Source organism: Salvelinus fontinalis, chromosome 25, assembly GCF_029448725.1.
Source record: "Salvelinus fontinalis isolate EN_2023a chromosome 25, ASM2944872v1, whole genome shotgun sequence".
Classification (NCBI taxonomy): Eukaryota; Metazoa; Chordata; class Actinopteri; order Salmoniformes; family Salmonidae; genus Salvelinus; species Salvelinus fontinalis.
This window is the reverse complement of record NC_074689.1, coordinates 15,493,813-15,506,354: the sequence shown is the minus strand read 5'-3', so window position 1 is coordinate 15,506,354 and position 12,542 is coordinate 15,493,813. Positions and strand designations below refer to the sequence as shown.

Genomic DNA, 12,542 nt, shown 5'->3' with positions numbered 1-12,542 from the left:
TAGAGAGAGGAGCAGACAGACAGGTAAGAGGTAGGTTAGAGAGAGGAGTGGACAGACAGGTTAGAGGTAGGTTAGAGAGAGAAGCAGACCATGTCTGTGGCCAACACCATCTCAATCAGCCAGGCACGTACACAGATAATGCACTACCTGTGCAGAGTACCTGTCCCTTTGCACTTCCAGTCTCCAAAGTGCTCTTTGTATGTTGGTATAATTTCCCCAAAACAATTTTGTCGTTGTTTTTCTGATCTGAACCCGCTGTCTGCAAGTCTTCATTAAATTGGCCCCCTGTGGTCACCGCTCGAGTTCATTGTATAGCTAGCTACACTCTTAGAACTTAAAAGGGTTATTTGGCTGTCCTCATAGGAGAACCTTTTAAAGAACTATTTTTGGTTCGAGATAGAACCCTTTTGGGTTCCATGTAGAACCCTCTGTGTAACCCTTCCATGTAACACCCTCTGTGCTGTCCAAAATGGGTTCTCCTATGGGGACAACCAAAGAACATGTTTGGAACCCTTTTTTCTAAGAGTGTACCTAGCTAGTTTGGATATCAATACCACTGCCACAGCAGCATAATTGAGCAGTTTAACAGCGTGAGTGACCTGCTAACAATCCAGTCTGGTTGGCTGATAGGCTTACGTGCAGCAGAGACACAGAAAGAGAGAAGAGGCTGCATCACCGACCCTCAGATTCAACTCCATCCCTTCAGCCGGGATAGATGTGTCACGGAGGGAAGGAGCAACACATGTAGTCTGTAGCTAGCTAGCCAGCATATAATGATAGCGTACTAAAATAACCAGAAAAGCCACTGGCCAGTCAGCCATATATCATGAATATTAAATAGTGTACGTTCATCGTCATCATAATGTTTATGACAATAAATTATTTGAAAACAAAATACAAATTTTAATGATATTAAAACCTGTTAAGGCTAGGGGGTGCTGTTGTCACTATTTATGGAAATCGTGTAATTTTTGAAACGGCTTCCTACAAAATTCTTGATCGTACAATATGCATATTATTATTATTATTGGATAGAAAACAGTCTATAGTTTCTATAGCCGTTGAAATTTTGTCTCTGAGTGGAACAGAACTCATTCTACAGCAATTTCCCTGACATGGAGTCAGATTTCACACATTTTGGCCCCTGTTCTGGAGTCAGTTTTAAGGCCACTGTTATTGCTATGAGTATACGGACACTGCTTACGTCTTCCCCTGGATGCCTTTACGTGATGACGCTTTGAATGGTATAGATTGCCCAATCACAGCCCCTATAAAACAAAAACACGTGTAGGTAGGAACTCTTTTCTAGGTGCGTCAGGCGCGCGGAGGACACCGACCTACTGTTTTTCCAAGCATTAGTGTAGCCAGTTATATTTCTCCTGTCATGTTTCTACTCGTTATAGGAGTTAAAAACATCATAAGGTAGTTAATTTAAAGCGTTTTATAGCAATTTATATCCGTTTAGTGCGATTTTGGGACATTTATTTCTGAGACACTGTGAATCTCTGGGCACCGTTCCAGTTCATGCCGAACGCAATGTGCATTTCTACATGGCAAGAGGACAGCTTTCGACCAAAAGACGATTAGACCCAAGAAAGGATTCTTTGACCAAGATTCTGATGGAAGAACAGCTCAAAGTAGGAACAATTTATTATGATAAATCGTGTTTCTGTCGAAAAATGTTAATCGCTTAGGACGCCATCTTTTTTGACATAGCTTCGCTTGGCGCAAACTGTATTGAAAAGTAAGGATAATTTAAAAAATGTAATTCCGCGATTGTATTAAGAATTAAATTGTCTATCAATCGCTGTCCACCCTATATTTTTTAGTCACGTTTATGAGTATTTATGTATACGACTAGATCACTGTCTAATATGGGGCACGACATTTTCTGACCAGCTGGGCTACTTTTCTCATTGTCTAACCATGATTTTGGTGGCTAAATATGCACATTTTTGAACAAACTGTATATGTATGTTGTAATGTGATGTTACAGGAGTGTCATCTGAAGAATTCTGAGAAGGTTAGTGAAAAAATTAATATATTTTGGCGATGTTTACGTTATCGCTCTCTTTGGCTAGAATCAATGCTGGGGTAATGTTTGCACATGTGCTATGCTAATATAACGATTTATTGTGTTTTTGCTGTAAGACACTTAGAAAATCTGAAATATTGTCTGTATTCACAGGATCTGTGTCTTTCGATTAGTGTATGCTGTGTATTTTTACGAAATGTTTGATGATTAGTAGTTAGGTAAACACGTTGCTCATTGTAATTATTCTAGTCCATTTGTGACGGTGGGTGCAATTGTAAACTATGACATCTACCTGAAATATGCACATTTTTCTAACAAAACCTATCCTATACCATAAATATGTTATCAGACTGTCATCTGAGGAGGTTTTTTCTTGGTTAGTGGCTATCAATATCTTAGTTTAGCCGAATTGGTGATAGCTACTGGTGTTGGTGGACAAAGAAAAGATGGTGGATTATGCTAATGTGTTTAGCTAATAGATTTACATCTTTACATATTGTGTCTTCCCTGTAAAACATTTTAAAAATCGGACATGTTGGCTGGATTCACAAGATCTGTCTTTCATTAGCTGTATTGGACTTTAATGTGTGAAAGTTAAATATAAAAAAAAAATGTTTTTTTGAATTTCGCGGCTCTGCCTTTTCAGTGGGGGTGGGGGGGCTAGACAGGTTAACCTGTTGGGGATGGGGGCGCTGTTTAGACTATTTATGCTAATGTGGCTAATTTTTTAAACGGCTTCCCACAAAATCCTTGATCGTACAATATGCATATTATTATTATTATTGGATAGAAAACAGTCTATAGTTTCTATAGGAGTTGAAATTTTGTCTCTAAGTGGAACAGAGCCCATTCTACAGCAATTTCCCTGACATGGAGTCAGATTTGAGAAATGTTGGGCACTTTTCTGAAGTCAGTTAAAAGGGCACTGTCGTTGCTATGACTATACGGACACTTCTTACGTCTTCCCCTGGATGCCTTTACGTGATGACGATTCCAACGGGCTCGATTGCTCGTTCACAGGCCCTACAAATGAAAAAAACCTTTAGCTAGCAAGTCTTTTCTTGCTGCGTAACGCGCGTGGAAGACACCGACCCTCTCCTGTTCCAAGCGTTAGTTTAGCCTGTTATATTTCTCCGGTCATCTTTTCACTCGTTATAGGAGTTACAAACATCACAAAGTAGTTAATTTAAAGCGTTTTATAGCAATTTATATCCGTTTAGTGCGATTTTGGGACATTTATTTTTGCAACGATGTGAAAAGTTGGGCACGCTTTTCAGTTCATCCCGAACGTAGTTGACATTTCCACATGGCAAGAGGACAGCTTTCCACCAAAAGACGATTTCTCCCAAGAAAGGATCCTTTGCCCAAGATACTGATGGAAGAACAGCTCAAGGTAGGACATTTTTATTATGATAAATCGTGTTTCTGTCGAAACATTTTAGTGGCTTAGGACGCCATGTTTTTTGACGTAGCTTCGCTTGGCGCAAACTGTATTGAAAAGTAAGGATAAATTAAAAAATGTAATAACGCAATTGTATTAAGAATTAAATTGTCTATCAATCCCTGTCCACCCTATATTTTTTAGTCACGTTTATGAGTATTTATGTATAAGAGTAGATCACTGTCTAAGTGGCGCAAGGACAAATTCTGACCAGCCGAGTTACATTTCACATTGTCTAACCATGATTTTGGTGGCTAAATATAAACATTTTCGATCAAACTGTATATGCATGTTGTAATGTGATGTTACAGGAGTGTCATCGGAAGAATTCTGAGAAGGTTAGTGAAAAAATTAATATCTTTTGGCGATGTTGACTTTTATCGCTCACTTTGGCTAGAATCAATGCTGGGCTGCTAATTGCTATGTGCTAAGCTAATATAACGATTTATTGTGTTTTCGCTGTAAGACACTTAGAAAATCTGAAATATTGTCTGTATTCACAGGATCTGTGTCTTTCGATTCGTGTATGCTGTGTATTTTTACGAAATGTTTGATGATTAGTAGTTAGGTAAACACGTTGCTCATTGTAATTATTCTAGTCCATTTGTGATGGTGGGTGCAATTGTAAACTATGCCATATACCTGAAATATGCACTTTTTTCTAACAAAACCTATCCCATACCATAAATATGTTATCAGACTGTCATCTAATGAGTTTTTTTGTTGGTTAGGGGCTATAAATATCTTAGTTTAGCCGAATTGGTGATGGCTACTGGTGTTGGTGGACAAATAAAAGATGGTGGATTATGCTAATGTGTTTTTAGGTAATAGATGTACATCTTTACATATTGTGTCTTCCCTGTAAAACATTTTAAAAATCGGAAATGTTGACTGGATTCATAAGATCTGTGTCTTTCATTAGCTGTATTGGACTTTAATGTGTGAAAGTTAAATATTTTAAAAAAATATTTTTTTTGAATTTCGCGGCACTGGTTTTTCAGTGGGGGGGGGGGGGGGGTGTGCCGCTAGCGCCACGCTGATCCTAGACAGGTTAAGACAATAAATTATTTGCAAACAAAATACATATTTTAATGATGTTAAGCAAAGCATGTAGCTAATAGACCTGTGTTACATAACTATATAGTTATGAAATATGCAATTACTTTTAAATGACATTATTATGAAATTATACTATGAAGTTATACGATTAGGGATATTAGATTATGAAGTTATTATTTAAGAGCATTGGTGATAAATCACAATCTGTAAAAAAAAAAGAAGGCTAATCTAGTAATCTAGCTAGCCATTTTGTTAACTGTAGCATATGGTAGCCTAATTAGTCTGCTTGCTAAGAACATTATCAGTGATCACCATGCTCTCTTTACTGGGTTATTGGTAGGCTATAGTAAAGCAATATAGGGTATAGTAATTGTTGGCTACAGTATTTCTCACAATATTCTATTCCTTTGCTCTCATTCCTGTCATATTTAGAGATACTGTAGAGCAGAATATGTATTCCTGAAGTGACCTCCAACCTCCCTGCTCCTCAAAACGTCTTCCACTGGATCAAATCTTCAGACTGTATAGGATATACACGATAGAGTCAGAAAATGGTGTTGGGTTGGAAATAGTAATGGTAGGCTACAGTATTTATTATAATCTTCTATTTTGACTGGAATTCTGTTGGTTATTGTTAATAAGGGCAGCCTTTATTACAGTCCAAAATAGTTTTGCAAAATACTTTACTCATCAGATTGTGCTGCTTTACCCTCTTCTCAATGACACACAAAGCATGTTAACCAAATCCTAGCCAATTATACAACAATAGCATCTATTTTGCCAATTGCTTTTATGTAATGAAATAATCAAACAAATAATTTCTCAACAAATCTCTGATTGCGGTTTTGGGAGTTGTTTAGGAGATGTGCCCTTTTTTTTGTTTGAGCACATGCCACCCAAAAGGTCTGTGCACGGCCTTGCTACCAGCAGGGCCTATGACTCTCTGAGTCTCGCCTACCTCCAGTCATCTTTGGACAGGTTGAGGAGGATGTTCATCTCGTCATCGTCCTGTAGGAGGCGGTAGGCAGCACTCACATGGTGGTTCTCCAGAACTGCACGGTCATTATACAAGATGGCCGTGCCTGACCTGAGACAACACAGTTAGGAGAGGGTAAACCATAGAAATAGTTTGATTAGAAGGGAAAGTCCATTCTAGTAATTATATTTCAATGTGGTAAATATAAAGCCCCTGCTCTAATCCAATACATGGTTTATTATCATCACATTTGAGTTGATCTATATGGTACTTCATGCAGTTTACATACACTGTAGCTTATAATGACCTGTTTTGCAATAAAACTCATACCTAAAGAAATGTCAGAGAGTTTGCGATTAATTAGAACTTGTTGTGCTTTGAGGATTAGGCTCAACAATGGTCGCCGTCACAAGGCAGAGGAGGAATTAGAATAGAACTGCCATTCACGGTTTTTAATCATCCCCTCTCTAAATGCATAACAATGAGTTCCCATCCCTGTTTCGCTGCCCCAGCCTGCTTTCTCTCCCCTTACTGAGTGCTATTTTTCTGCCTGTGTTACGGCTGTCATAGTATATTACCTGGTCTGGATATGAAAGTTGTTAGTGGTCCCTGTGTGTTCGTAATCATGGACCGCAGCAGCAAAGATCATGGCAAAGATCTCCAGTTCAGTCAGCCAGTTCTAGACGAGAGAGAGAGAGAGAGAGAGAGAGAGAGAGAGAGAGAGAGAGAAGAGAGACAGAGAGACAGAGAGAGAGAGAAGGATACAATTTGTAGAACGAGGAAAGCAAGAAGTGATAAAGGCAATTTGGAGGAGAACAAACAACTCGAGGAAAAACATTTCAGGAGCTGATGCAGCTGCTGATGCTGATGCATTGTAACGTTAATCATAAGTGACATGTTCACGTCGCCTGCTTGCCACACACCTTAGAAAAACAAATCTATGTAAGCTTCACAATCTTTCCCCAGTCAATACATAAAACTAGACAAAACAGTTTTTACTCTTTGAAAGGATACTTCAGGATTTTGGCAATTAGCACAATAACTGGAAGTCTGTGGGTGTTTACTAGCATGCTAGCAGTTACTCATAGACATCCAGTCATTGCGCTAACGTTACTTAACATTGGCTTGCGAAACTACCTCTAACTTCCTTCATACTGGACACAGAGGTATAACAATGGTATCCACTGGTTCATCTGACTCTGGGGATGTAGATAAAGGGCATCATTGCCAAAATCCCAAAGTATCCCTTTAATTGAATATTGAATATGTTTGCATAGAGAGACATCGGAGGAGGCTGGTGGAAGGAGCTATAGGAGGACAGGCTCATTGTAATGGCTGGAATGGAATAAATGGAACGGTATCAAACACATTAAACATATAGAAACCACGTTTGACTCCGTTCCAATAACTCCATTCCTGCCATTACAATGAGCCTGTCCTCCTATAGCTTCCCCCACCAGCCTCCTCTGAGAGACATTAGTTGATATCTAATGTTATAAATTAAATTGAGTACTTATTAAAGTTCCCTTCCCACAAAGCAACATTTTCTGCTAGGCTGTCCTGGTTCTGTAATACAAGAAGAATATTAGATTTGGTTCTCTCCCTGACTGTTTCCATTACTCCAAAATGTCTGTTGTACAGAAGTAACAGTAGCAGTAATGTTGTTATATTTCTGTGATGAAATAGATTTTTTTTTAAAGGTTAGGGATGGGCTGGAGAATTGTAGTCACTCTCAGATTCATAAGGAAGATCTCAATTGCAAACTCCTTGCTTCCTCTCTCCTCGTCTCCTTCTCAAAACTCATTAGATGAGAAAGCCAGAGGTGCCTCCCCTTTGACCTTCTCCTCCAATGGGTTTTCAGAAGAAGAGGAGGAGAGAGGATGCAAGGAGTATGTAATTTACATTTTCCCATAGATAGAGCTATGGATGCAAGGACTGACCATCCAAAATATCCAAATAATAGTTTTAAAACTAGAATCGCTAAAGCAGTCATTTTGACTGCTCATTAATTAATGTATTTATCAAGCCCCTCCATCCTTAACTTTTCCAGAATAAGTCTATATAACACTGCCCTTATTAGAATCGTAATATTATTAACAGAACTGAAGTTAAAACCAGTTTTAGGAAGGCATGTCGTTATGTGAATGTTTTCCACTTTGTCCCTTCTACAGACAGTAGGGCCTGCTCCGCTCATTCTCCCAAAAGTGTCCGGTTCATAATCACCCTGATAATTGCCTAGAAACTGAACCTAGACTATACCCAAACTAATTTCACACATAAAACAACAGCTTAAATAAATTAGGTAAAGTATGATGGGGGAGAAAGGGGGAAAATGGGTGAGTTGATGAGCGAGGAGAAGCGGAGAATCCATAATTATGTAATCACCAATTATGAATGAAGAAAAGGGTGGCCATTCTATTGTATTGGTATATTCAAATGATAATCTCAAAATGGTCTGTACCCTATATCAGTCCACCAAATCCAAGCAGTCTTATCAGTCTACTTCAACCTACTTGTAGTACACAGTGAGAGCGTACATCATTTACAATGGTAAGAAGACCAAGATGAATGGATGCCCATGCTGTGTTAGCGCTGCTACAATAGCTGAATGAAAACGACTCAGATGGTGGGGAAGAAATTCATCATAACATGATGATTATTCTTCTGATTCTGAGCCTCAGCCTAAACCTACACCCCGGAGGCCTAAAAAAGCCAGAACTGTACGTTGTGCCACCACCAAATGAAACAGTGAGACAGGAAGGAAGGGAAGGCACCGTTTGGAAAAAGATCTAAATGGGACAGCAGGTGAGCGAGTGTTGGAGAATGTGGTGATGAGGCTTGTGGAACCTTACGTTGGCAAGGGGAGAAATGTCACCTTGGACAATTTCTTCACTTCACTGTCATGTAGCAAATAAAAACAAGCCTAGTCCCCACCATGAACAAAGCGAGACGGGAGCTCCCTCTTCAAAATAAGGCACCTGCACAGCCATTGTACCCCTAAAACGGCGGTGAACAGTGACAAGACAACACTCACACTATACCAATGCAAAGCAAGAAAGAATGTATCTGTCACGATCACCATGCATCCGACAATTGCCATCGACAGGGACACAATAAAGAGAAAAACGGATCATATTTTGCAATACAACCAAAGGTATGGCAATATTACATAATATGCATCACCATAGGTGTCTTTAGGTATGTTTCTTTATTTCTATGTTATGGCCGGGTATGGTTCTCAATCAGGGACAGCTGTCTATCGTTGTCTCTGATTGGGAACCATACTTAGCCTGTTGAGGCTAGGGGGTGCTGTTGTCACTATTTATGTAAATCGTGTAATTTTTGAAACGGCTTCCTACTAAATTCTTGATCGTACAATATGCATATTATTATTATTATTGGATAGAAAACAGTCTCTAGTTTCTATAGCCGTTGAAATTTTGTCTCTGAGTGGAACAGAACTCATTCTACAGCAATTTCCCTGACATGGAGTCAGATTTCACACATTTTGGCCCCTGATCTGGAGTCAGTTAAAAGGCCACTGTTATTGCTATGAGTATACAGACACTGCTTACGTCTTCCCCTAATGCCTTTACGTGATGACGCTTTGAATGGTATAGATTGCCCAATCACAGCCCCTATAAAACAAAAACACGTGTAGGTAGGAACTCTTTTCCAGGTGCGTCAGGCGCGCGGAGGACACCGACCTGCACTTTTTCCAAGCACTAGTGTAGCCAGTTATATTTCTCCGGTCATGTTTCTACTCGTTATAGGAGTTAAAAACATCATAAGGTAGTTAATTTAAACCGTTTTATAGCAATTTATTTCCGTTTAGTGCGATTTTGGGACATTTATTTCTGAGACACTGTGAATCTCTGGGCACGGTTCCAGTTCATGCTGAACGCAATGGGCATTTCTACATGGCAAGAGGACAGCTTTCGACCAAAAGACGATTAGACCCAAGAAAGGATTCTTTGCCCAAGATTCTGATGGAAGAACAGCTCAAAGTAGGAACAATTTATTATGATAAATCGTGTTTCTGTCGAGAAATGTTAATCGCTTAGGACGCCATCTTGTTTGACGTAGCTTCGCTTGGCGCAAACTGTATTGAAAAGTAAGGATAATTTAAAAAATGTAAATCAGCGATTGTATAAAGAATTAAATTGTCTATCAATCGCTGTCCACCCTATATTTTTTAGTCACGTTTATGAGTATTTATGTATACGACTAGATCACTGTCTAATATGGCGCACGACATTGTCTGACCAGCTGGGCAACTTTTGTCATTGTCTAACCATGATTTTGGTGGCTAAATATGCACATTTTCGAACAAACTGTATATGTATGTTGTAATGTGATGTTACAGGAGTGTCATCTGAAGAATTCTGAGAAGGTTAGTGAAAAAATTAATATATTTTGGCAATGTTTACGTTATCGCTCTCTTTGGCTAGAATCAATGCTCTGGTAACGTTTGCATATGTGGTATGCTAATATAACGATTTATTGTGTTTTCGCTGTAAGACACTTAGAAAATCTGAAATATTGTCTGTATTCACAGGATCTGTGTCTTTCGATTAGTGTATGCTGTGTATTTTTACGAAATGTTTGATGATTAGTAATTGGGTAAACACGTTGCTCTATATATTTATTCTAGTCCATTTGTGACGGTGGGTGCAACTGTAAACTATGACATCTACCTGAAATATGCACATTTTTCTAACAAAACCTATCCTATACCATAAATATGTTATCAGACTGTCATCTGATGAGTTTTTTTCTTGGTTAGTGGCTATCAATATCTTAGTTTAGCCGAATTGGTGATAGCTACTGGTGTTGGTGGACAAATAAAAGATGGTGTCTTATGCTAATGAGTTTAGCTAATAGATTTATATCTTTACATATTGTGTCTTCCCTGTAAAACATTTTAAAAATCGGACATGTTGGCTGGATTCACACGATCTGTGTCTTTCATTAGCTGTATTGGACTTTAATGTGTGAAAGTTAAATATTAAAAAAATATATTTTTTTTGAATTTCGCGGCTCTGCCTTTTCAGTGGAATGTGGGGGGCGGCACCCCAGTCCTAGACAGGTTAAGTAGCCCTTTTTCCCTCCTTTGGGTGTGGGTAGTTGACTTTGTTAGGGGCATTATAGCCCAAGTTAAGCTTCACGGTCGTTTCTATGTTTATTGTTTTGTTGGCGACATCATTATAATAAAAGTATGTTCGCTCACCACGCTGCACCTTGGTCTTCCTTGAACGACGGTCGTGACAATAGGCCAATATACTGTAGATAACCTTATGCAATGCATTATGCTCTTCTGTATAACACATGTTGTTTTTCCTATGGGAAAATAATCATAATGTTTTCTACTCTATTTTGGTTCCTAAGTAGGTGTGGATGTTTTGGATCAGATGGCACGCTGGCCTGTTGCGGCGTTCTACAACATGCTTGATTTAGCTGTTATCAACATGTGTATTGTTTAAGCTGTTTAAGCAGTTCATGAACAGCACCATGCCCAGGAAAGACTTGAACATGAGTCTAGCATACGGGCTACATGAGAGATATATGAGAGCCAAGGCAGCAACAAAGATTCAAAGATTCCACGCGAGCCTTTGCGTGAGGCAAGATGCAGAAAGAACAGAAACCAAGAAACCCGTGTCACCTGTAAAAGTGGCAAAGATTTGTGTCTACTGTTAGGACAAGGGATAACCGCTCGATGAAATCCAACTAATGCCATTGCGTGTAAACACAGACCATTTAAGCACAAGCTGTCATATCGAAACTTATGTTCATTATAATATAATTTGGGCTGATTTGAACTATTTATCAAGCACACTTGACCCTTATGATGATGTTTAGGCTACTGTTTTCATCCTTTGACCACGCATTTTGCTGACCTAGCATGGGTCTTTGTGGTTGTTACCATGTTCAAACACATATGGTTTCTGTTTCATAGTTGTAACAAAGGCACTCCACAAATACTTTTTTTATTTTACATACAGCCTACAGTAACATAGACTAATGAAAATGCTATTTAGTTATTTGAAATGGGGGGAAAATGCATTCTAATGTTACCTAACACCTTCATGAACACAACCAAATTATTATTTGAAAGATAGCATATATGAAATGTATTAATTACACTGTTAGAATGTTGCAGTCAGAATGACCCTCTGAGGCCCAGCGGTTCTAGTGTTAACCATGCTTTGAGGCTATATAGAGTTTGTTTACATTTACTTTGCTACCAAACATTGGAGTAAAACAAACTTCGATTTTGGATTTTGACAGGGTACATTTTTAAGTTATAATCTTCAATAATCAATAAGTATATATTGAAAGTAAAAAATGATGTAGCTACTGCTGATTGCCCCTTAATCCTTTTTGTAAACTACAACTCTTCTCTTTTTACACTGTCCTTCATAGCTTTATTAACTCACACTTGCTTTTACATGATTTCATGTCTTAATATGCAGGCTCTAAGCAGTAAAAGTTGATTTTACGGCATTTGTTGGCAATTTGAAATGAGTTTATGACAGAGACAGCGGCTTTATGGTTATTATGAATGTGCTGCATCCACATTTTGATAACAGTGATGATTCCAGCAACTCATAAACCCTGTTGACAGTTTTACAGGCTTTCCTGTGGATTTAAAGGTGTCAGAGAGAGAGCTCCAAAAACCAAGCTGTCATTTCGGGCACCCAGCCAGGCTATGGTTTCTTCCCAAATGACACCCTACTCCCTTTGTAGTGCACTACTTTTTACAAGGGCATATAGGGCTCTGGTTAAAAGTATTGCTCTACAGTATGTAAGGAATAGGGCACCATTTGGGACAAAATCTATGCCACCCCTGAGTGGGGACATACTAAAAAACAAATATGCTTTTGCCAGCACATTGATTGGACCAATGAGGATCCAATGGGGCAATGTGTAAGCGGCACATTTGGAATCAAACCAATGGGAATCCAACCGCTACAAGGGTGACTATGACATCTTTCATGGATCATAACCCTTGCCCCTCACATCATCATTCA

At 38.8% G+C, this 12,542-nt stretch overlaps 1 protein-coding gene across 8 annotated transcripts in view; it reads right to left on the bottom strand.

Annotated features, from left to right (window-relative positions):
- Positions 1-12,542, bottom strand: part of pde1ca (phosphodiesterase 1C, calmodulin-dependent a) — a 188,855-nt gene that overhangs the window by 26,734 nt on the left and 149,579 nt on the right. For all 8 annotated transcript variants that reach the window (XM_055881376.1, XM_055881372.1, XM_055881374.1 and 5 more), the window contains 2 exons: positions 6,090-6,190; positions 5,494-5,622 (listed from right to left, as the gene is read on the bottom strand). In XM_055881376.1, coding sequence (XP_055737351.1) covers positions 5,494-5,622; positions 6,090-6,190 — 230 coding nt within the window. The remainder of the gene's footprint in view (positions 1-5,493; positions 5,623-6,089; positions 6,191-12,542) is intronic.